We start from the raw sequence: 27,208 nt of genomic DNA, 5'->3' as shown, positions 1-27,208 counted from the left end.
TGATAAATGGCTACCTTTATCTTTATGGCTTTCCTAAAGACCTCAACAGTGCAATGATCCTCTCTACTGCTCTAAAAAACATACAATGGAATTATGGGACATCTATCCTTTGAACCCACTGTTTCCAGATGTACCTCTGGTAGGGTAAAGTGAGATCAGTGGAATGAACAGGGTGTGGTGCTTTAATGCATTTACTGTAGGTTTCAGCAGAAAACGGATTACCGTTAATGGCAGGCTCAGTGAAAATATCATGGTTTTTCTCTTCACCCATCAGTCTTTAAGTGGCATATCATGTAGTCACCTAAAAGGTCTTTAGCATGTTGTATCATCTCTGATCCTTTAGAAGAAGTTCACTTGTTCACACAGTGTTTTTGTTGTTGTTTAAGTACATGGACTTGGACTGAGACCTCACATACTAAAGAATATGGGCATACGACTCAGCAATGTCTTCAGATTAAACTAAATATCTGACCTTTGATTCGACTTCAGCACCAACAAAGAGCAAAGCTATCAGCAGACTTTATATACAAATCATGGTAAGAAAGCACTCTGAAACTTCATATGGAGTGCATCGGGTTTTATGATTTGGCAAGCGCTTTAAATTCAGTGGGAAGATGAAACCAATACCCTGCATCTTATTGTATGTGCGTTCGTTCAAGTCGTAAATCTTTTCACAGGTTGTCACTGTTCACTGCTCATGACACTATGTGATTCCCTGAAAATTATATACAGGTGTGCCCAAACGTTTTATGCTGGAAGTATTCTTACCATATGTCTCAGTGGTGCATTGACTACTTCCACACACTGTGGCTTGCATTTGTTACTTCTCAATGTGTTGGCTATTGGTGGAATTTAATATCCTTGTCATGTTCTGCTCTGACAATCTAAATACTCCAATCTCGGAAACTGCCTCAGCTTCAATTGAAAGAGAAACTGTGTAAATATTCAATTTATTTCAAAAAGCATTCCTTCTCTACAAACTTTACAAACAATCCAAATTAAAGAAAACATCCTTTCATTTTTTTTACTCTCATAGATTAAAATGATAAATAAATAACCACAAATGTGTGTTCCCACTAGTTTCCTTGCTTTGATTAAGAGGATTAAAAAGCCATATACAGTATCTCACAAAAGTGAGTACACCCGTCACATTTTTGTAAATATTTGATTATATCTTTTAATGTGACAACACTGAAGAAATGACACTTTGCTACAATGTACAGTAGTGAGTGTACAGCTTGTATAACAGTGTAAATTTGCTGTCCCCTCAAAATAACTCAACGCACAGCCATTAATGTCTAAACCGCTGGCAACAAAAGTGAGTACACCCCTAAGTGAAAATGTACAAATTGGGCCCAACGTGTCAATATTTTGTGTGGCCACCATTATTTTCCAGCACTGCCTTAACCCTCTTGGGCATGGAGTTCACCAGAGCTTCACAGGTTGCCTCTGGAGTCCTCTTCCACTCCTCCATGACGACATCATGGAGCTGGTGGATGTTAGAGACCTTGTAATCCTCCACCTTCCGTTTGAGGATGTCCCACAGGGTTTAAGTCTGGAGACATGCTTGGCCAGTCCATCACCTTCACCCTCAGCTTCTTTAGCAAGGCAGTGGTCGTCTTAGAGGTGTGTTCAGGGTCGTTATCATGCTGGAATACTGTATACTGATCATGCTCTGCTTCAGTATGTCACAGTAAATGTTGGCATTCATGGTTCCCTCAATGAACTGTAGCTCCCCAGTGCCGGCAGCACTCATGTAGTCCCAGACCATGACACTCCCACCACCATGCTTGACTGTAGGCAAGACACACTCGTCTTTGATGCAGTGTGCGGCGTATGGTCTGAGCACTGACAGGCTGACCCCCCACCCCTTCAACCTCTACAGCAATGCTGGCAGCACTCATACGTCTATTTCCCAAAGACAACCTCTGGATATGATGCTGAGCACGTGCACTCAACTTCTTTGGTCGACCATGGCGAGGCCTGTTCTGAGTGGAACCTGTCCTGTTAAACCGCTGTATGGTCTTGGTCACCAGGCAGCAACTCACTGTCAGGGTCTTGGGAATCTTCTTATAGCTTAGGCCATCTTTATGTAGAGCAACAATTGTTTTTTTCAGATCCTCAGAGAGTTCTTTGCCATGAGGTGCCATGTTGAACTTCCAGTGACCAGTATGAGGGAGTGTGAGAGCGATGACACCAAATTTAACACACCTGCTCCCCATTCACACCTGAGACCTTGTAACACTAACAAGTCACATGACACTGGGGAGGGAAAATGGCTAATTGGGCCCAATTTGGACATTTTCATTTAGGGGTGTACTCACTTTTGTTGCCAGCGGTTTAGACATTAATGGGTGTGCCGAGTTATTTTCAGGGGACAGCAAATTTACACTGTTACACAAGCTGTACACTCACTACTTTACATTGTAGCAAAGTGTCATTTCTTCAGTGTTGTCACATGAGATACTGTATGCTGTGTTCTATATATATATATATATATATATATATATATTTTTTTTTTTACTGAAATAGTCTGAATGGTGAGATATTTGGTACTAGACATGACATTTTATGTTACATACACCTAGTCATTGATTTAATAAGAAGACAAATAAAGAGTGCTAATTTGCATGTGCAATCTGATTTATTCTGTTTGCAGTCAGTGGGTGTGTTGTGGAGCATTTATAAACAGATAAATGACATCATGTGCAAAATAAGGGGAGGAAAATATTTAAATGAGGATTTTGCTTGTATTAATTATTCTCATTAGCAATGAAAGTTCAGATGTTAAAATGACTCCAAGAGAATTGAAACATGTCACTCATATGCATAATTACACATCGGGTAGAATGCTGATTAAAAGGTAAGTAAGAGACTTTAACAACAAAATGAATCTGAAATAAATAAATAAAAAAGAGTAGACAGAGTATGTATTCTGTTCATGGAGAAAATGTCAAGACAATCTTTTCCCATTTAAATGCTGTTGATATTTAAACTGAAAGTGAGCTTGTAAAAACTTTGCTGTGGTGAAATGTCTTTATTTCAAGAAACTTTCTTTTCATTTTAAGATACATAGACATAATTTTATGAAAAATTATAAAGAAATAAAAAAAGTAATTAATTTTTCCTAAAATTTTTAAAAAGGGCTTACACAAAATTTAATACCTGCCCTTTGGAAGTACTAATTCATGCACACAATTACTGTTCCAATTGTGACTTTCAGGCTTAGAAGAGTGCACAGCGAGTTGTAATTAATCTATTTGCATAGACACCACCATATATTTTGCAGATGGAAAATGCGCTGAAATACATATTCATTAAGGCAAGTGAAAATCTTTGTAGACCCTGCTAGTAAGTTAGCTTGCACATTTCCAGGTGTAATGAAATTTACACGTTTCAAGACATGCAAAAATTTAGTAAATCATGGCAGTAGCATAGTTTGAAGTATCACTGCCTACTGCTTTACCATATAGGCATTAAGCAGAAGCGTCCTTTTTTATTTTTAAAATTTTTTTTAGAGAAACATTGCGTGGCTGTTTTTTTCAGGAGCTGCATTATTTCAATAAGCAGGCATCTTTAATCCTGTTTAGGGAGACATTTACCACTGTTTATTTATGGTTTACGGTATACACCATTATAAAGTGTAAACATTCTGTTGTTTTGAAACAGACCCATAGATGCCATTTCTTCTCGGAAAACTCACTTAATGAATTCAGGGCTCTTTTGTGGGCTTAATGCCATGGCCTCTTGGTGTTACTGTGGTTACTATGAGTCAGGGAGCCCTGTGAACAGATTTGGAGGCCCCTTTTCTCTCTCAGTGGGTGTGTTTGTGTATTTCTTAAAAGGGTGAGGGGCACTCTGTTATCCTCTGCCAGCCTGGATCAAGGGCACTGTAAGTCCTACCAGGGGTATTCCTTTGCTTTTCCACATGGCAGACCCAGTTGTGTAGGATTTGGGCAACCTAAACCCCGCTTTTTGAAACGATGCCTCAGTAGCATGTGTAATTAACAGAATCAGTGAGGAGATACAATAGATTTGATTGTAAAAGGAAGATACTATGCCACCCAGGGTCAAACAAGACATGGATTTCAGGGGCCTCTGAGTGTACATGTGCCAGTGAAACCAGGCCCAGATGAGATGGCTTTGGTTACAAATAAGGAGATTATGGCCAACCCGCAGCATTTCATAAGCTGAGATTTGGAGTTTGGCTGATCACGCTGAAAGGCATTTAACAAAGGTCCTCTATAGAAAGCAGAGGAGTCAGTCACACCTCGCCAGCTCTCCTTTTTGCCAGTGGATCGAACTGTGTTATTAGTATATCTTAAACATTTTTGTAGCCGGCCAGTTCGACAGAACTAATACAAAAAAGGCCTGGTATTTTTGCAGAAATGAAACAGCAAAAAAGCAGCTTTATTACTGTTCATTAATAACTTTAATAACAATGATGATGCATTATTACTAGGCTAATCTTGTCTTTATGGAATAGGGATATATAATTTACCGACTGTAAAACATGATTCTGTATTAAATTAGAGTATAACTATTTAAGTTAACTACTCACAGACAGTGTTGTTCAAAACCAAGTATTAGTGAATAGTTTGTAAGGTTTTGATAAAGATGTGTTTAACTTCATTCATGAGCTTGATAGCAAAAGCAAAGAGTTTTTGCCCATTCATCTATTTTTGGAAGCCTGTGTGTCTGTGTTTAATGCATATTTTACATGCATGTGAATGTTTCTATGTGGTCATAGAATCAAGCCATTTACTCAGTAGACTATGAAATGTTGTTTTCTGTGGGAAAATTCTGGCTAATTGCCATTGGAAACTAGGCCTTTTTTCACACCCTCGGATTCCCTGCCAGTTTGGGAGAGACACACAATGTCAGGGTCCAATTAAGTGCCAAAGCTGGAGCCCCACTTCCTGCAATCTGCTTGGCCTGAGGGACACATTACCCACTTCATGCAGGAGTCGAAGATATCACAGTGTCTGACAGCATGAAAGAGCTCCACAGAACACTGACCCTTAGAAAGCTCTCAGCAGCAACAATGATGTGGGGCAACAAAGCTCACCCTGGTATTCCGCATATTAAATCAATCAGGGCCAAATCCCTGTACGCTTCATTAATCACACAGCAGCTGCAGCAAACCTGGATAGAGCCTGACTAAACTGACTTATGACAGGAGAGCATGACAGTTTTGTTTTATTTTTTAAGATGAGAGAACTTGGGTGTCTAGCACACATGGGCTTAACACACAAGTTTATGTTGTCTTAAGTTTATATCACTGCTTCTCCTGGTGCAAAGAATTTATGAGAGTCAAATTTAATAATATTTGACACTTGTCCTGTATTGTTTTTCTTTATATTGAGACCCAGGATTTTAATGAAGATGAATGAATAATTTGAATCAAAACACCCCACTCACCAGTCAGGAATGTATATCATGTTAATAAATTAAGCCTCTGTACATATGTCTTTCAGAAGTTGAACGAACAAAATACCCTCTTTAATCTCCATAAAAAAGGCCATAGAGAAAGATTTAGACCCAGGTTAAATGCTATTAGTGTTGAATGTCCAGAGTGAATAGCGATTAAACTGCCCCCACCTTCTCATAGTACTTGACCTCGTAGTCCAAGATAATACCATTGGGCCTTTCTGGCTCCAGCCAGGATAGTGAGATACTGTTTCGGGATGTTCTGTCTTTCCTGATGATTGTGACCTGGGATGGAGCTGCAGGGAGAGAAAAAAATAAAGGGAGATGGAGATTGAGGATGAGGATTAGCTTCTTCCTCTGCTTCTGACTTCATTACATGCACAGTTCACAGTAAGTTCAGCAATTTTGCTTCAACTATCCAAGACTGCTGTGAATTGATTCTTGATTCTTGGGTGACCTAATTGAGTTTTCTTCAGTAGGGGTCAGAGTTGGAAAAGACACAGTGATGCATTTGTTAATAATTTGCATAGTTAGTATCATGTCACGACAAACCAGTGACTCCATTTCCCAGAATGCACCACGAACTACAAACATGGCCAACGACTACAACTCCCAAAGCTACACACTGTCACATCACCTTCTCTTGAGAACTAATCAGACACACCTGTTCCCAGAAACAATATCAATGGCACCACACTAATTAAGAGATTATCAGGCCCTGTTTAAACTAGTGTATTTTCATTTTAAAATGCATAACTTTTGCTACAGTTACACCTGTTGTCTAAACTACTCCGGCGTTTTTGAGGAGACTTTTGGAAACGCTAAAGACCCGGTTTTGGTTTGAAAACTCCAGGCTCTTGTTTCAGTGTAAACAGACCAAAACGAAGACTTTTGAAAACAAAGGCGTGGCTCTGCCCACATTCACTCCCTGATTGGGTCTTCTGGATCATTGCGTATCCTTCCCTTATTGGTCAAGCCCCTACCATATGACCATTACGCTACCTTGATCATATACATAACAACATGGAGACTGAACTGCAAGCTTTGCTGGCTTTGTTGTTAGAGGCCATTGTGCAGTTAAATTCTGTATTTTAGAATACTGCAGCTGCATACATGCGCAAGAGGCAAGCTATGATTAGAGCAATCGGCAACAAATCTCATTTCAAGCGGCGTAAGCCCTACATGGACCGCCAGTTTTGGGTTAGACCAAAAGAGAGCGGACAATGGACAATAAAACCGAGGGGAAACAAGTGAGACGCGTGGTGACAAGGTTTCTTGACCCATAAGCCATTTGAACAGCCCACATTAAGAGCAGCAAAAAACAGCCTACATTAAAAAGAAACAATATTCCTTATTGTTTTATTTCATAATGAGTCTATGACTGCTTGTGTGACCTATGCATCTGTTTTTACCTTGATGTATCGTTTATGTTTTCACTGCAATGCACCAGTGTACTAATGTTACAAATAAAGTGAATTATTTTAATTTGTATCGAGTTTGATTAAGTACACACTAGCCTCGATTATCCATATTTATAAAGAACAAACATGACAATGAAAATAGAATGACTAGAAAGTAATAAACCCAATGTGTAAAAAAGACATCCTTGCTTTTCCTCGCAATCATGCTCATTGTTGTGCCTGCCGGTGACTAGCAACCAACTTCTTGTTTACAACTGTATGCGCATGCCCAGTGTGCATGGATGGTCATGTGACATACGTATTCGGTCGTCCAGTGTGGACGGAGATCGTTTCTGAAACTCCAGTGTGGACGAGGATCAATAACACACTAGTGTAAACAGGGCCTCACACACACACAGCCATTGCAAAGTATATGCTCAGTTACATTTAGTCTCTGCTGTTACCAAGCCTTGATAACTTGTTTGTTTATTCTGGTTTTGACTTTGTTCTTGTTTTCGACCTCGTCTTTTTGCGTTGCCTTGTTTGGACCGTTTGCCTGATCACCTGACCTCTGCCTGTATTTATTTATTGATTTCTGCTGATCCCTTGGACTTGTTATTTTATTAAACTGCCATACCTGCACTTGCTTCCATCCTAAACCTCATTATGTGACAGTTAGTCTGGGTTTGTCACAATAAATGAGGCTCCTGTAGCAAGGTCTAGCAAGCATTTTCAGCTCTCTCATTCTTTTAAAGGCTAATATCAATCTCTTATATGTTTCTCTGCTTTAGTACTTCACATGGCCCCAATATGTGATCATAATTCAAGTCAAAGTTCTGTCCCTCCCTTCTACTGACTGGCTCACTTATATACTTTTCAGTTTTACAGCTCTCTAATTGCAAGGCAGCAATGAAGCCATGAAGGCATCTGACTGGCCCATGTTTTAATTTTATTAGACCACAGGAAAAAACATGTTGTTCTTTGAAATGTTCAAGGTTTTTCTTGACTGTGATTACACAGTTTTGATTTTCCCCCATTTGGACCCTTTTTTTTTACTGTTAACAAATCCAGATGGACCCAGTCTGTTCCTTGCACGCCTACACACAATTCTGATAAGGTATTAGTGAGGTTTTATAGTGACTGCAGTTTATGGAGTTTATGGTAGGCAGATTTATGGTGTATGGACTATTGTATGTCTTTCTGAGCTTTCTGTTTGGCACTCCAGAGTACAAAACACCACATATTCTTCAAACCAATTTATAGAGGGAAATACTCGCCTACAATGTAGCCCATGTATGCAGTATACTGAAGATGCAGTTACAAAAACACAGAGATGAATCACCTCGCCAACAACCAGAATTGGATTAAAACCCAATGCACAGGCCAGTGCAATTTATAGGTGTGGTTTTCTCCACCACTTTGTTACAAAATTGTTTCAGAAATTAACATTTGTAAATAATCTTTGTGAAATGTAGGCATGGCATTGACAATCAGCAGATCACTACATCACCAAATGTCCTCCACATGGCTTTTGAATTGTCCAATGGTAAACACTCTCAATATGGACATAGTTGGGACTTCTCTACTGAAGTCTTCCATTCTCTCTGCTCCTCAATAGACCCTGTAGATTTGAGGAAAGAATCTTGCAACACTCTACAGACAGAACTCTTCATCCTCTGCCTTTCTAATACAGCTCCAGCTAAAGTCATCTTCCCATAAAACGCAGTCCAACAATATTAAATAATGGTAAAAGGATGTCACATTCAGCTCCAGTTCTCCTATTGTCATCAGGTTTGTTGAAATTCTACATCCTGTGCTGGCAGGAATGAGCAGGAGGCCGTGGTTTGTCTGACGACACCCTGTCAAAATGGCAGAACACAAACATTTTAAAGTTTTTGTAGGCCAAGAGAAGATCACTGTCCTAACACAGAGGGCATGTGTTGTCTCCCTGGGGCTATGCCGCACATGCTTGCTGTGTTTACATGGAAAGGTCTGCGCTGACATCCTTGTAAGACCTCGTAAATGTGCTCTCTGACAGGGAGTGCAGCTGCAGAGTGGGAGCACTGGACTGGCCATTCACACGTCTCTCTCTCTTGCTTTCATTTGCATTTTATAAGACAATAAATGTAGCTGCAGTGTTTGTCCAAGGTCGAGGGAGTAGAGCTGCAGTGAAAGGGGTTGTGATCTTGCATGTTTTGAACTCTCCAAAAGATCCCAAAGATAAAATTAAATACGCATTTATATCCACTGTTTACATTGAGATGAGTGAAGCCAAAAGTGAGAGAACACTTCAGCTAAGCAGTTTATATGTGCTTGAGAGCAACGGCAGTCGCAATAGAATGGGAAAAAAAAAAATCTTTTTGTAAAAGCTTTGTAATGTGAGAGACATAGTGAAACTAGACTTATGGTAGAAACACAAACACAGTATTAAAAGTATTGTATCTATAATAGTATAGATAATGCCTCATGGCTCTCTGCAACTTGTAATCTCCACATATCCACATCTAGAATAAACTGACTGTGTCCCCTAACACTATTTTGGAATCTAAGTCAATTTAGGTCACACTTAGTGTCCTAAGTTTGATTTTCCATCAAATAATTTAAGGGCCAGAGGTTTATTTACTGCCTGACTTGTTGAAGGCCTAAAACTTTTCTCAAAGCATCAGTGTCTGGCAATCACTCTGTTAATAGATCACAGCTGTGACAACATGAGGAAAGCTGAAACCACAACAGCATCTGACCAGAATGCACTCAGCTTTGACAAGAAAATATCATCAGAATCACAAGGCCAAATGAGTACCTAATCATATATGTTTGTTCAAAAACTTTGAGAAAATCAGGACAATAATAATAATAGTACTCAGGGTTTTTGTCATTTTACAATTGCCACAAGTATTTCCTCATTATTATGAAAAACATCATTCTATCTATGGACCAGAAGCCGATAAGGGAAAGACTAAATTTTGTATTATATCAAGTATATCTACAGTCTCCTCTCCATGACTGTAGTGCTCTTACAAGGTTTAGAGGTTTAAACTCCCTGTGGTAAAAGGGTGCAAAACTATCAATCCTTAGCCTTTGATCTACAGTAGCCCTCAACCTACTGTTTTATGGCTCCAAACTCTAGTGTCTGTAACCTCAGTTCTAAAGCTTGCACTAAATCATCTACCAGTTTCTGCACCTATCACTTTAAAGCTAGAGCAGAACTGACAGAAGAGACAGAAGCCAAGACCTCATATGGCTCAAGAGCACAACTGCTCATCTTTACAGAGGAAACCCTAGTGGAATGGAAGGCAGATGGCCCTGAGTTCCAGCTTTATAGTAACCTGAGGAATCATGACCTTCATGCTGCCTGACTGGATGCCAGCACCTGCAGACAGATATGTGCACAGACTGCTCTGATAGCACAAGAAGTTTCAGGAATGGGAGGATCAAAAACAAGCTTGCTGAGATATTAAATGCATGTTTTCTTCTCTCCAAATGGAATTGTGAGCTTTGTTGCACATCACTGCCAGGAAATTGAATTGTCTTTATCGATCCCCTTCATGAATACATTCTGGGACGAAACATTCTTCCAAGGTTATTTTAACTTATACAAAAGTGTTTTTATTATAAGCTAGGACACACTTGATCTAAATGCACCTAACACAGCTTAATGGCAGCCTATCACCTGTGGGATGCCATTAAAACGGAATGAAACAACATTGATATGTCCATGTGTGAAAGGCTATCTGTACTTTTTCCCCAAAGACTTTGTTACTTGAAGAAATCTAAAGGAAAATCTATTCCATGTAAACTTATGTTGAATGTTGTATTAGTCTTAACTTTCTTGTTAACTTTTTTCATTGCTAATGTGAAAAATACAACATTTTATGTGGCAGCATAGTGGCACAGAACACACAGTTGCTGCTTTAACATTGTTGTTTGCTGACTTTTGCCACAGTGTAAGTGTATGGCACAGTTGCTTTGATAAATGCTTTTAAATAACACTAAACTTGTTTGTTACCATTTGATAAGTCAACTACTGTAAATCTTCTGACTTTTTTTGAGCACAGTAAGAGGTGATGTAAAGACAGCCTCACCTGCTTGGTTGGTAGTTATAGTGACGCTGGCATGCTGGCGCATGGCAGGTGCCAGAGAGGAAACTCCATTCTCTGCCTCAATCTCAAAGGTATAGTTAGTGTGTGCCAGCAAGTCAGCCACAGTCACTGTGGTGTTCAGGAGGCCTGAAGCACGGGGCAGGAAACGCACAGCCCCTCTGCATGGCTCGCATTGTTTAGACCCAGCCAAACAACGCTTACACACTACTTTAAAAATCAAGTCCTTCCTGCCACCTGTGTCTTCTGGCCAACTCCAGTCCAGGATCACTGACGTCTCGTTGATGACTGAGATCACATTCCGAGGAGCAGAGGGGGGACCTAATAAAAAAGAAAGCAGGCATGTGGGCACGATACTGTCCAGCAAAGAATTTAAGGCTGTCCTGACATCTTATGAGTTTTGAACTCAGCCTGTGCAATATGCAATTTTGAACATGAGATGTTGTTCTTCATGTTTAAGGCTATATAATAAAGGAATTTAGAACTGCATATCTTTTTGTTAGGTCTTTTAAAATTATGGCATTACTTCACATTTTCGGGGTATGTATGAAAAAGACTGCAGTGTTAATTTTAAAGGAAGTGGGAGTGCAGGCAGTCCGATTTCATCTGATTGCAAAAGCAGACTTACAAAAAAACGGGTAGACATTTGACTGGGACTCACCGCTCTTTCCATATGATCACAAGAGCAATTTTGAAATGAAATCTGAGGATAAGGAATGGAGCAAGACACCGAATCTGTCCAGACCTCAAACAAACTTAAATTGCTCCTGGCTCTGCTCTGAAGATGTAGTAAGTAGTGTAGAGGGTTAAGAGGGGATTATGTTTCAAGATAAAAACTAGCGTTTGGTCATTTGATTTGACATGAAGAATTTACAGAGAGCATTGTTGTACCAAGTGCTGTCTACTTAACTCTGACTAAGATCTCCTAAAATCTCCTTAAAGATAAAGAATGAGGGAAGGATTCAACCTTGCATTAAGGAAAGACTCATTGCACAACGTGGCCCTCCCACACACAAATATACTTCATTATTATGTAAGTCTTATCCATTTTAATGCTGCCATAAGTCAGCATTTAAGATAGATTATGAGATGCACTGCAAAGATGATGCATATAATTACATCATTAAAATGGCTTTCTTTATAATTTACCCAGGACCTATTACTTAAAATGCTTGAAACAAAACGGATTTCTTTCTTCAACAGAGCACTGCAAAACTACTTTAACCTTCCTTTCTAATGAAGAGAAATCAAATATAATCCTTTTCAATTTCATAGGATAAGAAAGACATAGAGTCGATACAAACCACAGACATAAACAATCTTGTCTGCCTACAGGTCAGGGGAAATGTGGAATTCTGTTGCGGGTTAACATCTTTGCCAGAGCACAGCATCTTTTGATCTGGACGTATAATAGAAATCACAGTGTGCCATTTAACGTTAACAGACTGCCTGGCCTGCCAGCAGGAGCATGTGAGGTGTGCCGGAGTAAGCCATCCATTACACACACGCACACACACGCACACACACACACACACACACACACACACACACACACACACCCACACACACACCCCTTCTGACAAGCAGCTCAGCTCCATGCTCACTGAGGTGTGAATGTGGCATTCAGGGCCACTATAAGCTTAAATTAGCAGTGCTACCACAATGCAGAGCCACCACACATTCTGGGCCCATGACTTTGAGAGTGTGACATATGAGGGCTGTTTGTGTGGTGCTGAGAGGTAAATGGTTTACATGCTATTGATTAATGTACCAAATATGTAACATCCGCTCCTTTCTACTGCAGTCCTTTTCCTCATGTTGAGGATTTATGCTATTGAAAATGCAAGTTTTATGGGCTCATAAAAAGGAGACAGGTAGAAATAAACAGATCTATTTTTATATACTAAAAGCAGGCATAAATATGTGCACCTTTGAAATGGCTGACAATGAATAAACACAGGATCTTGCAGGCAGGGGTCTACAAAATTACACAAAAATATTCAGCAGTGATGTATAACTAAATCTGTACTATCTAGTTATAGCATGGACTAGAATGTAAAATGCAAATAAATGTTGAACATCTCTAAAGAATACTAAGGGGGCTTTAACACTGGCAGTTTAGTACAAAATAGAGCACGGTTTGCATGAAAAATTGGTAAAGTGAAAGCTGTCATGTGGGCCCAGAAGTGCACCATAGTACCAAGCCCGAGACTCCCTGTAGGAGGTGGTCTGAAACTGTGCTGCGATTCCCATGAATGTGAACGCAACTTGTACTCGGGTCCGCACTTGCTCAGGAAGTAAAGTAACCTGCACATGTGTTTTAGCCGATGATGACATTGTTAGTTTCCACAACACACATGTACTATGAGTGGCAGGGGAACGTTGAGAAGAGGTCCACTGCTGCGCATAATAGCACCAAAATAAATAAATAAATAAATAAGCAAGCAAGTAAATAAGTAAGTAAGTAAGTAAGTAAGTAAGTAAATAAATAAATAAATAAGATATATATATATATATATATATATATATATATATATATATATATATATATATATATATAGTGAGTCGAGCTGTGTTCTCCTTGCGCTTTGTAAGATGAATGCAAATGGACCAGGGTTCGAAAGAAATAAAGTGAGTTAAAAACCAGAACAATGCTGTGGGGTGCCGGCAACAATTGCACTCTGATTTGGACCACAGCAAATGTGCCCAGTGTGAAAACCACCTAAATGAGCTTTACATTTAAAACAGATCATATTAGGAAAAAGCTTACTTTCATTTCTGTGCTGTTCTCACAAACATACTAAAAGCTAATCTGTTCTACTCCGAGTACCTTCCCTGCATCTGAGGAGGGAAGATTATATTCAGATAAATGTCTCTGCTTGGGGACCACTGAAATTAAACTCAAATATGCTACTTCAGTACTTTCACCATATAACCTTGTTTCTCCTGCGCAGTTTAAAAGACAGACTTGTTCAAATTAAAAGTGCATCTAATGTCTAAAACGTAAATTAACGCTACGTGCTTAGGTGAAAACAAAATGTCAGGACAGCTCTTGATGCCACAAATATATGCAACATTTATCAGCATTACATGACTGCTTTAGATGTCACATAAGAGATACATTTTCACACTTGGCCACAGAAAGCAACACTTTTAACACATTTTTACATCTGAATCAGCTATGAAGCAATGCCGTGGTTTATGACTAATGTGCAATGGAATGACACATGTAGGAATGTTTGTCAATGCTGTGTACCATCTGCAGCCTTGTCTATAAAAGAGAATGGACTAGCTCTCTGGGAGACTCATTGCCCGGGAGACACAATGTCTAATTGGACTAATATAAGGAAAATCAGAAACCTAATCAGATTGAGCCTACATAAATCCATAAATCCAATAACAAACTCTAAAAAAAAAAACCCATCAGATGTGGTGTGAAAACAGTACAGAAAAAAATGTTTAAAACATAAGTGTGGGTATTGTGTTAAAATTGCAGTACATTAAATTAAGAAGTTGTCAGTTAGAAAAATGGATACTAAAGTGTTAAAAAGTGTGCATGTCAAAATGTGGTAAATGTTTTTAGCATGGTCTCACACTTAGAAATTCATTACTATTTATATGATTTAGAATATGAAGTTACAGACGCTGAAATTAAAGTTGCAGTGTTTTAAATGTTGTCCATAAAATAGATTTAAAATGCACAGTAATATTATTAACTTGGATTCTGTGGAAAAAAAAAATAAAATTAATCATTATATTTGAATGTTGATCGATATGTACTTGCAATATGTATTTGGAAGGTTTCAAATAAAGTGTCCATGGACATGGAAAAAATAAAGTAAGAGTACTACTAATAAGAGTACTCTAAATTAACAAGAGTAGTATTCATTTTCAATTATATACACTCATGTAAAATACAAAGTACTTTCCATTTCTAATTGAAGTACGTAACTGTAATCTGTATATCACATGACGCAGGAGAAATGATTCTACATTAGAAAGATGATGTGCAAGATAGCTGTGCATGATGCTCTCTATGTTTGAGCTTGATAACGGTGCAGTTATGTATACATACGGGTACAGGCCATTGACACAGGGTCTCCATCAGCACGGAAGTAGTTCTTCTCACAGATGCAGTGCACAGCCCCCTCCTTGTGGGTGTAGCTGTGTGGGGGACACTTTGAACACTTCATATTCCCAGACGAAGCCTTATAGAAGCCAGGCCGGCAAGCTGTCAAAGACAAACATGAGCAGAAGACAAATTAGAATGCGTAAAGATTTTAACCAACAAAGTCATCCATTACCTCATTATCACGCTGCCACCTTTAATGGACCGGATGATTTCACATGACAATATCCATCAGTGGATGCACTGAAAAGACTGACTTAAACCAACCCAAAACACTCAGAGCATGGAGAGTGAACACTGAACGTGTGTGAAGAGAATGAGGATGAGAATGGGTTTGTTCCTTTAAGAAGAAGGGGGAATCATGTGCCAGACTGAAGCCTGGTGATAAAACATATTTAAAAATGTGCTGCTACTCTCTCCCTTTAGTGACACGTAGAGTAGATGTTGCATGAATTATGCAAATATACCTCTTAAAATGGAAAAAAGAAAGCTCTCTTTAAATATCTCTGGTATTAAATTGTGCTCAGCAGCTCATCTGCTCCTATTCTCGAGAATCCCATTCCATTATACATAATGAAGGGGTAAAAATTACGACAACCCCGCTAATTACAGGGGCTCACACATCTGCATTCCACTCCTTTCTTTTTGCAGGTTCAATACTTGTCACTTGATATCGTTGTCGAACCAACACTTTTAAGTCTGCAAGAAGATTTTTCTCAGTTGCATTTCATAGCTCTTCTGTGGAATTTACAGCAGTGTGGTTGAATTATATCTCTCAGGGAATGCAGTACAAGATCATTTGAACACATAATACAAGGCTCTCTTGGGTTTGATTGTCACTAGCAGATCTGTGACTGTTATTACACATTGTCCGGCACTCACAGTTCTATATCACTACTGAGCATCTAGTGATTTTTCTCTGTAGCACCCCTGCTGTGCGAGCAGATCAGGGAGGCATGAGGCCATGTGATATATGAGAAATCAGGTTTACATTAACCTACTGCTCCTTGGAGAATACAACAGCCACTGTAAAAACCCCAGATGACAAAAAAAAATCAGTGGTGCCTATTAGCCCGAGTTATGGGAAATCAAATGTGACACAGTACTTCCTTGGCAAATCGGGAATCACAGAGTCCCAAATGAGATAAGCACTCAGTCTGCATAGCCGGGAGACACTTGACTGCAAGATGAAAATAGCAAACATGACTCGATTTATTTAGTGCTTAGCCCTGAGTGTTCTAAGAGTACACATGAAAAGAGATCAAACTGATCAAATAACTAAAAATAGAAATGACACATAAACAAGAGACCCTCTCTACTTATGAGGCCATTGGAAACATATGTCATGGGAAAACTTTGGTGCTTTACTTCAATCATGGTAGTGCATTTCCTGGACAGCTCTTTAATGGAAACTTGAGAGGTAATCATTCTTGGTGACATCTCCGTCTCATCTCTCACAGCCTTTATATGTAGTGAAGTGATAGGGTATGAATGACATTAAACAGAGGCTGGCCTTCACTTCCTCTACATCTACATCACAATGTCCTCAGCTGTTCAGGCGATCCCTGTCTAACTGTGCAGAGTGTGATGAAATAGAAGTGAGGCTGTCTTCCTCACTTGTTGGTTGGTAGTGAGCAACCCACCTCACTTAGAAATGTGTGCACAAATGTGTGTGTGAGAGAGGGAGAGAGAGAGAGAAAGAGGTGCTATTATTGATTGCACATGTGCTGTGAAGAGACACTGGAGCTGGCTTCCAGTCTAACAGGCTGGGAAGGGGGGTAACTTTGGAGAGTCACAGAGGTGATTTCTCATCCAGGGCTTTTTCAGCACACTTTACATACACACTCAGTCTTCATCTGGACACACAGGCACTCTCTGAGGAGTGGTGCTTAATTAGGATATGACAGATGATATTATTTTGCCCATCTTTGTTATGTAGGGTTTAATGGTGAAGGGTCTGTAAATACACAGCATATTTTTAAGACATTGTTTACAGTGTATCATAGAGTATATACTCTGTTCAGTCATACACATAATTGTGTTATATCTATTATATATGTATGTCTGATTATTATATATGGTGTCTACATGGATTTCAACTGGGGGCTGAAACGAATTTCTGTACACTGCACATTTACTTGTACAGAATGAGTATGATAAATAAAACCTTGCAATAAAATCACACGAGCTGTGGATGTGACAGAGAAAACTTGAGCTAGTCAACAGCTCCACATCAATCAATATGGCATCACAGAAAGTGCTGGCTGGATTCGTTTACTGTTACACCCTTACAGTAGCTCACAACGAGTGGAAGGGTATGGGGAACAAATGCATTCATTCAGCAGCTCCTGTTCAGACTAATTGCCTGTGAAACTGAATCTGTCTCAGTAGAGGGCTGTAGATGTTCCTTCCCTGGGGACTGGCGAACAAAGGCCAGGTCAGAATCCCCACTCCAAGTGCCACTCACACATTGCAAGTGTCTGCTGTGGTTATTCAAAAAGAGACATTTCCTGGAAGCCTGTTTCTGCTTCACAGGCAGGAAAATGAAAAATCTAGACATTCGCTTGATCAATCAATTCCAGTCACAATATACCTTCATCTATAATTAAAGTGTTGAGTGATTGTCTCCTTCACTGTAAAGGAGGAGGAGGAACATTCTTTTGTTCCTGCAATCTGCAGAAAACATAAAACCATATACCATTAAAGTGCAAATTTGTAGATGCCATGCTATGCCTGAGTGCATCCTAGTACATTAGGCAAAATATTAAATTAAAGACTAATTATAGCACACACATGGGTTTCATCTTTGGTCTTAATCGCATCACAACCAGCCTGAACACTTCCAGAGCTCTTCTATACCGCTTATCCTTCAGGGTCACGGGGAACCTGGAGCCTATCACAGGGAGCATGGGGCACAAGGCGAGGTACACCCTGGATGGGATGCCAATCCATCGCAGGGCACAATCACATACACATTCACAGCCATTTATACACTAGAGACACTTTGGACATGCCAATTAGCCTACCATGCATGTCTTTGGACTGGTGGAGGAAACCGGAGTACCCGGAGGAAACCCCTGCAGCACAGGGAGAACATGCAAACTCCACACACACAGGACGGAGCTCAGCTCTCCTGAAGTCTCTGCTCAAAAGACCTCTAACTGTGATCAGTGTCTGCTGGGTTCTACTATAGAAAACTAACTCATTGTCTTTTAGTGCTTTTCTGCCAGACAGTGTGACAGTGCCTGGTAAATTAACTGTCATGTTGTATTTAATTGTTTCCACTCTTACATGAGCTGTACCACATGCCCATCTGATTTCCCGACCCATATTTGTCCAGGTATCAGGCAAGCTTATTTGGGACATATAACTGTAGATAAAAATATTGCGGATCATTGATCAGTCAAATGCAGTTGACCTGATAGTGCCTCTGGTTACAGTTTTTTTCTGGTGGACAGTATAACACAGCAATCCTCAGATAGTGTATTCTCTAAGAGTTTCTTTCTTAGAAATTTAGACGATATCACAATTGTATTACAGAGTTTAATGTTTCAGATTTGTTTTTATTTTTTTATCCACAGAAATGTTTTTTATTACTGATATTTAGCTTTATTTTATTTGATTTGATTGATTGATTTTTAACCAATACTCCACATAAATTCACAAAATCTATTGCCTTTTGATATTCAGCCACAAAATGTTTTTGTTTTACTTTAATCCTGGGTTTGGATTTGTTATAGCGACATCACATGCCACTCTGTCTAGCAGAAAATGCTGTTTGGCAAATTTTAGGGGCAGATCACATTTGCTTTGAGTTACTTCAGTCTTTGTGGGATATTGGGACTAAGCCAAAAAGTCCCATGCTTTGTTGGAAGATAAGCAGATATCTTGATATCTAGTAAACATGCCAATGAGTGATTGTAAGTAGTAAATACAGTAATCATATTTCAGAACTCTCTCTTTTTCTCTCTTCCACTAATGCACATGATAGTATTACTTTATTTACATTGATTAAATAAAAGCTACAGTTCTTATGAAAAATAAAATCCCACAGCTAAATGCAGCCACTTACAAAACACATGCATTCACACAGAGACATGCACACATAAATCACAGATCCAAATGCTTAGCCTTGCACTCACATGAGCTATCTCCCATTGAGTGGGCCATTTGTAACTGCTTGTACACAGGAGAGCCCAGCTGTAGCACAGAGAGTGGCCTGAAATGTGATCAAGGCTCGTCAGCGAGTCTATGTTTGTCCTGGAGCCTGTACAATAGCACTCTCATAGGAGAATGAGGCTACCTCACCCTGAATCAATACACACTGACTTGTAAACAACTCCAATGACATCCCATATCAGCTGGACACCCGCAATAGCAGGGCTTGATTTGGATAGAAAAGGTTTTCACCTAGCAGCGTAAACAATATCTTTGAATTTACTAAATTATAGTGTACTCAGTATTCCTGATTGGCTACATTCTTGCGCAAGCAAAAAAACAAACAAACTCCTGACACAGTAAAATAGAATCTGACAGCAAGAGTAGTGCAAAAAAAGGGAACACTTCCAGATTAGAAAGTGTGTTGGAAGGGGAGAGTGGAGCTTTCTATCATGGTGAAATGAGAGGTCGGTGCGGTTCTGCTCCACTGCAGCCCTGCCAAAAGAGTGCCACATCTAGCGCATTCACTAAACAAATGATTTCCTGGTTCCACAGAGTGGTTCTCCTTCTCTTTTTTTCCACAAGGTCAAGCAGACTTTCATGCCACCTGGACGCCTTACCTCTCCTCTCTAACTCTTATCAAGATCTGATCAGTTGTTCTGTGCAAAGCCCATTCCTCAGCGAAAGAAATAGCACTCAGACCCAGAAGCAGCAGATCCAGAGTGAGACATCCATACCCACTGCATTTGCGATGGATATTAGCATAGTAATTTGCAGCATGCTTCAGGGACTGTTTACACCTTCAAACATGTGTTTTCTTCCTTCTTTCTCTTGTGAGCTACAATGCCGCTCCCATGCCCACACCTTCCCCAAGCTGCTCATCAGACGCCTTTCTCATTCAAATCAGACCAGGATCAGATTGCTTAATTAGGCGGTCCAGAACACAGTGCCAATTTTCTAAAGTGAAGCTCCAAATGTGAAGAGACTCTTTAAGGCCATTTGGAAATGAATAAGCCTCTACTCTAGTACCATTACCTTATAGTTACCAGCACAAACACCAATCTGGGACTGAAGAGGCACCACAGAAAGCGTCTGTTCAACAGCTTCCTCATTCAGTGCTTGGCACAGTATTCGCATAATATGTTTCAGAGTGTTTCATTTTGATTAGCTTCGGCTGTGGTGAATACACTGCATCAAGTGCAGCAATAAACATTTTGATCTTCCATTAAAGCATCAGTGGGATGCAGGCACTGGTACTGATGAGCTTAAAACTCTGCTCTGTGTTATCTTACAAATTGTTATCTGCTCTCTGTCACTACAAACGAACTATGCAGCCACTCCATGTACAATGAGCTACAGCAACACGATTTTAACACAACTGTCACACAGCAATGACTATGTTTCTTGATTAATTTACATTTAAAAAGACTCACAAATTAATTGTAGCCATATCGTAAATCTGACAATGTGAGTCATAATATTGTGCATGTGCACTTATCAATATTCAGTAAAGGCATCAATGTAGAAACATTAGAGTAAGCCAGTACGGGAAAGTGCTCTGGACGATCTAAAATTTTTTATATTTACAGGCCAAGCAAACAGTTTTCAAGACAAAAGGAGAAGCGACATAACGTCTGAGGAGAAAGGTGGAACGGTACGACCTCATTAAAAGCAATATTTCATTTCAAACACCTGAATACTGTCAAGCCATGTTCTCTCTCTCTCTCTCTCTCTCTCTCTCTCTCTCTCTGTGTCTCATTCTTACATCTTTCCTGGTGACATCTCTGTTAGGCAGCTTTTCCCCTGGAACAGCAGCCACTGGCCTTGCCGAAGGAAAGACACACACATACACACCTATGCAGATAAATATACACACTGACACCATACAGATAGTTAATGTGTCATACACATGTAATACAAAACTGTGATTTCAACAGAAAATACATCAGAATCAAGTCATCATATTCTAATTAGTAAATATGTGGAGTGTGTTCATGCATACATACAGGCTGCGCATTGTTTATCCTCAGGAGAGGGTGAAAAAGTGCTGGTGCAATGCCTGTTCAGTTTTACAGTGCAGTGTACTGTATTTGCTATAGAAATTCCCCAGTGGACTTTAACTGCTCAAATTTCTTAGGTAATAGGTGAGCAAAGCCCACAGTTACCAAGACGTTCTTGGGTTCTGTGCCACTGCCTGTACTTATGGTCCATGAATGTCCTGTTCGATTCAGACATCTTTCACTGATTAAACACGTCCCTGTCATTTGTTCAGAAAGTGAAGTGTTCAGTTTGCTGATTTAAAATGAATGAAGTTATGTCTTGTTGCTCAAAACACTCAAAAGAATGCTTTTCTACAAAATACACATGCTTCTTCATAACTCATTAGTTAGACATGAAGAAAAACTCACACCAATATGACAACCTGGTGTATAATCTAAAATTAGGATAGAATTAAGAAGTCTATCACTAAGGGTGTAAAACTCGCACCCCTATTAAAATGGCAGTTTTTTGTGAAGTAAAAATATGACACTAAGATAAGTAAAAGAATTACACTAAGATAAATCATGTCAGATCTTTTCCCACATTTAATGTGAAATTCTAAAGTATACAAAGAACATGAAAAACAATCGGAAACCCCCTTTAATTTTATTACACCACTCAGTCTTTTTGGGTAAGAGTCTATCAGTGTGGCACATATTGACTTGGCAATATTTTCCCACTCTTTCTACCAAAAACATCCTAGATCCATCAAATTTTAAGGGTATCTAATGTGCACAGTGTGCTTCAGGTCACCCTATGGATTTTTAGTTGGATTCAGGTCTGGGCTCTGGCTAAATCATTCAGAAACATTGATCTTCTTTTTGTTTAAGCCATTACTCTGTTGATTTGGATGTATGCTTTGGGTCATTGTCATGAAATGTATAATTCCTTTTCATCTTCAGCTTACTAGCAAATCGGTTGGTATTTGTAGATATTCATGATTCCCTCCACCTTAATAAAAGCCCCAGTTCTGGCTGAAGAAAAGCAGCCATAAAGCATGATGCTGCCACCAGCATGCTTTATCATAGGTATGGTGTTGTTTTGTTCATGTGCTTTTTTTGCACCAAACATACCATTTGGAATTGTTCACATTTTGGCAAATGGTTTTGGGGCAATTTATTTGGGCTTGGATGTTTTTGTGAGAAAGGGCTTCCATCTAGCCACCCTACCCAATACCCCAGACATGTGAAGAATAGGAGAGATTGTTGTCACATGCAGAGAGTAATCAGTACTTGTCAGATATACCTGCAGCTCCTTCAGTGTTGCTGTAGGTCTCTTGGCAGCCTCCCTGGTAGGTTTTTGTCTTGTCCTTTTGTAAATTTTGGAGGGATATCCTGTTCTTGGTAATGTCTTGGTAATGATGATGGCCTTCATGGTGTTCCATGATTTATTTAATATTTTGGAAATTCATTTATACCCCACTACTTTCTTTTAACGGTGAGACCCTGTACAGGCTTTGTCAACTCTGCAGATCATGGCTTCAGCAGCCGGGTGAAACCAAGAAGATGTCAAGAAGATTCTACAGAAACGACTGATCCTTATGGTTAATCAGAATAATTTCATTGATGACAGCTATATGATAATTACTTTTGAACATGAGATTGAATGTGATTGGTTCATTCTGAACACAGCCACATCCACAATTATAAAAGGGTGTGCACACTTATGCAACAAGGTTAATGATTGTCAATTAATTTTTATATGTTGTAATTTCACATTGAGGGTGGAAAAAGTTCTTATATGATATATCTTGCTTTAATTTATTTCACAAAAACTTCCCATTTTAACAGGGGTGTGCAGACTTTTTATATCCACTGTATCTGAAGTATGATTGTCATTTTGTTTAAACTTCAGGGCATGTCCCTGAACAAATTTGCACACATATACACACACAAAGATGTGTGACAGGAGAGAGCTAAATAGAGTTCTGCAACCTTTTCCACATAATTTTCCCCAAGCTGCTGGATGTGACTGGGTCAGTCAGTAATTTTAGGACACCATTTCACTGAAATCCCCTGACATGTCTCAATAAGCCACCATGATGCCTGCAGCAAATTGAGCAGATGAGGAGTGGGAGCCAAAGAAAGAGGGAAATAGCTTTGTAACAACTAAGCCTATTAGCATAGTTTTCAAAGCCTTTTGGAATGTGTTTCTCCCTGCCTGGGTTTTGGTCCTCCTTCTTGGCTCTATTGTAAAGAATGTACAGCTCTCAGACAGAAGGCACCACAATAGGAGTCCTGCTTTGGCCACCACCTAATCCCCCATTGTGGCAGGTTTATGGCCACCCCTTTCTGTGCCACTCATGGCCCACCATTCCTCTGGAGACCCTGGACCACACGGAATCCGCTGCTACTGATAAATCTCTCCCACAGACAAAGGCAGAACAGGGTCAGCCAAGGGTTCAGGGATTGTGCTGGTCACTTTTAATGTACGCCGACTGTCAGACATGGTGGTGACTGATAACAGAGGAATTATTTTCACACAGAAGCAGTAGGCAAACACCAGCCATAAAACTTCCTATTTGAATCCAAATAACCTGCTTCAAGCTATTGTGTTGCTTCCATGCCAAATGAAAGCAAGATAACCAAGCCATGTATTGGGGAGGGATCTATAAGCCTGTGAATTACTGTCTGTCAATCTATTGTGTCCCTATGTGCCAACAATGACTGCCAACAGCAATGGGAGTTGCACCATATGCCCAATATGACAATGATGATGAACATAATTCAGGCAGATGATTTTTCAAAATCTGCCCTGTCTCGATTGCTCAACCTCCAGATCTCTGATGTGAAAAGGAAAAGAAGAATGATGAAGAATGGCTGGAAATGCAACAGGACAGTAATTATTCAAATTTATTATGCCTCACTCACCTCCACACCTTTTATAACTGAATATTCATTACACATAAGTGTGTGTGTGCGTGTGTGTGTGTGTGGTAGGCAGAGGAAAGAGCACCATGAACAAAGCCTTGCTTGAATGAACAAGGCTAGTGAGTTGGAAGTGTCCTCCTTTTAGGAGTGCTGAAATAGGTCAGCTGGAATACTCCACAGCAACAACACTGAGCCCTCTCTGAGGATGGCCCACTTCCCCTATCATCAACATCTCCACAGTCATCTATTCACACTTCATAATAATATCATAACTGCCAAATACACAAACATGAAGAACATACCAATACTCACACATAGTATGTAGACAATGCAGAGTACAAGTTACAGTATACATGGACTGTATATGTACATGTACAGTATACATGGACTTCACACTCATACATATAAATACCAATATGCACTTTACAAAGTGTATATAGTATACATTTTGACTTTGATTAATACATAGCAGAAGACATGAAATAAAATTTCCATTATATGTGTGAAGGTCTAGGAAAACCTTTCACGTGGTCAAATTTTGCTATTATCTACCATACTATATAATATAATTCTCACAATTGCAGGTTTTCCTGAAGAATTTCCCATTTGCATGTATCTAAACCATAAGTAAAGCGTTTTATTCCGCAGCATGGTTGAATTCTTGAATATAATAAAATAATATATGAATACAAGTTTCATATAACAGCATGGCTTGGACAGTAGTTCCAGCTTTAACAGGAATGATAGTCCACATAATCTAAGACTAATAATAAACAAATAATAATAAAAAATATGCTTAACAAAGAAAAATGTATAATTGTTGATATGGTGAAGTTTTTATTTATTAATTAATTTTTTGTTAGGAGACATTTATTTAAAATTTAAGGAAATAGTCATTTTAAGTGCTTTGTAACAGTTACAGCATTTTTCCAGATTCCCAATAAAGGAAAGTCTTCATAACAGGGAAGTTTACACTTCTTACTAATGTAAGTAATAACAGGAACTAACTTTTCTAACAAGAACTACTGATAACAGGAACTAACTTGTCAGAATTAAAATAAAGAATAGCACATGACAGTGTTTGATTATAAACTGAATTGATTAGGCATATGTCCATTTGGCTATGGCACAAAACTATCCCAAAAGTTGATTGAAGCCTGACTTTCACTATGTGAGGAAATCACACTTAGCTAGCAAGGTTTCAGACATTTATAGGCAGACAGAAAAACCTATTTTGGCCAAACCCCCATTTTTTGTCTCTTTTAGCTGGTTGCCAGAAATCATCCACAGTGATATCTGAGAGGTATCCCCCAGACCAACATGTTTGTTTACACAGTTCAATCCCTACTTGTCAACTTTATCAATTGAAATAAAGTCATGCCCCATAAGGGAATGTAAAAATCTACAGAGTTTTCTGAAGTGGTTTCAGAATTTCAAGTGGTTTCCCCAAATTCAACTGAAAATGCAACTTATAATGATTTCTCCAGTCTCACAATTATTCAACCCCTTAATTGCAAACATCTTTAGTACTTTGTAGAGCACCTTTTTGCTGTTATGACCTGCTGAAAACGAAATGCAGAGCCAGACACCAGCTTCTGGCAGCGTTCCTGGGGAATCTTTGCCCATTCCTCATGAGCAATGGCCTCCAGTTCAGTAATATTCTTGCGTGACTGTGATGGCCCTGTAGAATCTTCCAGGACTTCTTCTGCAACCAAGCCTTGATGGAATTTGAGGTATGCTTGGGATCATTGTCCTGTTGGAAGGTCCAATTATGCCCAAGCTTCAGCTTCCTGACCAACAGCATGACGTTTTCTCCTAGGATTTCCTGATACTTTAATGAATCCATCTTGCCTTCCACACGCTGCAGGTTTCCAGTGCCAGAGGACGCAAAGCAGCCTCAGAACATCACTGATCCGCCACCATGCTTGACTGTGGACAGTGTTCTTTCTTCATTCTTCTTCCTCCAGACATACCGCTGATCCATCGTGCTGAAAATTACCTTTTTTTTTTCATTGCTCCACAGAACAGAATCCCAAAACTTCTGTGGCTTATTTATATGATTTTGAGCCAACTTTTCTTGTGCTTTTGGGTCAGTAGGGGCGTACATCTTGGAGTTCTGGCAGGGAAACCTTCTGTGTTTAGTATGCGCCTTACTGTACTCACTGAAACCTTAGTGCTTTTTGCCACCAAGTCTTGCTGCAGGTCGTTTGCAGTCACTCAAGGGTTTTTCACAACCTGCCTTCTCAGAAATCTGGTTGCAGCCGTTGATGGCTTCCTTTTCTGCCCCGTCCAGGTAGTGTACACTCAACAAACCCCTAGCCAGTTCAGGTATTTCATGTGTTCCAGCTCAAGCACACCTGGTGCAACTAATGAACTCCTTGATTAGTTGCATCAGGTGTGCTTGAGACAACACCTGTTTTGCATATTTGTGCTGTTGTGAAGGATTTAATTCAGGGGGTTGAATAATTTTGAGAATGGAGAAGTCATTATAAATTGCATTTACAGTTGAATTTGGGGAAACCACTTGAAGAATTCGTTGTATTGAACTATTTCAATTGCTTTTGTTTGATTTGTCCATTGAAAACAGCTGAAAGTCTGTAAATTTTGACAATAAACATGATTTGCAATGGGGGTTGAATAATTTTGATTACAACTGTACCTTAACACTGTTTTCTCACCTGAAGCAGTTCTATTTCAGAACAGAGGGTATTTAAATCCCTATCTCAGATGCGAGATGATTATCAACACTCAGCCAGTTCTCTGTATTCACAAAAAGGACCTGAGAAATACATCCACATGGAAGAATGTGGTAATGGCACTTTATGGGTGGCAATGACACTTTATGACTTTGTCTTTAATGAAGTTGTAAACATGCAGGTCTCATGAGAAGCACAGGCCTAAAGGATCCCTGCAAATGAAATATCCCTGGAAAAGATTAGTGTCTTTGAGCAGGGTCATGTCACATCCTTACCGTTCAAGGGGCAAACAAGAGCAGCAAGCAACTTCCCCTGGCAGGTGTCACTGTCCTAGTGCAAGCACAGGGGCCTGCAAATCAATCTCTAATGTCAGGCCACATGGCAGGGT

General features: G+C 39.5%; 1 protein-coding gene across 1 annotated transcript in view; it reads right to left on the bottom strand.

Annotated features, from left to right (window-relative positions):
* Positions 1 to 27,208, bottom strand: part of epha3 (eph receptor A3) — an 87,724-nt gene that overhangs the window by 25,421 nt on the left and 35,095 nt on the right. The window contains exons 4-6 of the mRNA XM_053626856.1: positions 15,003 to 15,158; positions 10,913 to 11,248; positions 5,602 to 5,726 (exon numbers count right to left, since the gene is read on the bottom strand). Of these exons, the coding sequence (XP_053482831.1) occupies positions 5,602 to 5,726; positions 10,913 to 11,248; positions 15,003 to 15,158 (617 nt within the window). The remainder of the gene's footprint in view (positions 1 to 5,601; positions 5,727 to 10,912; positions 11,249 to 15,002; positions 15,159 to 27,208) is intronic.

This window comes from Ictalurus furcatus, chromosome 6 (genome assembly GCF_023375685.1).
Source record: "Ictalurus furcatus strain D&B chromosome 6, Billie_1.0, whole genome shotgun sequence".
NCBI classification, from domain to species: Eukaryota; Metazoa; Chordata; class Actinopteri; order Siluriformes; family Ictaluridae; genus Ictalurus; species Ictalurus furcatus.
Note: the sequence above shows the minus strand (reverse complement) of the source record. Positions and strands in the feature narration are given on the sequence as shown.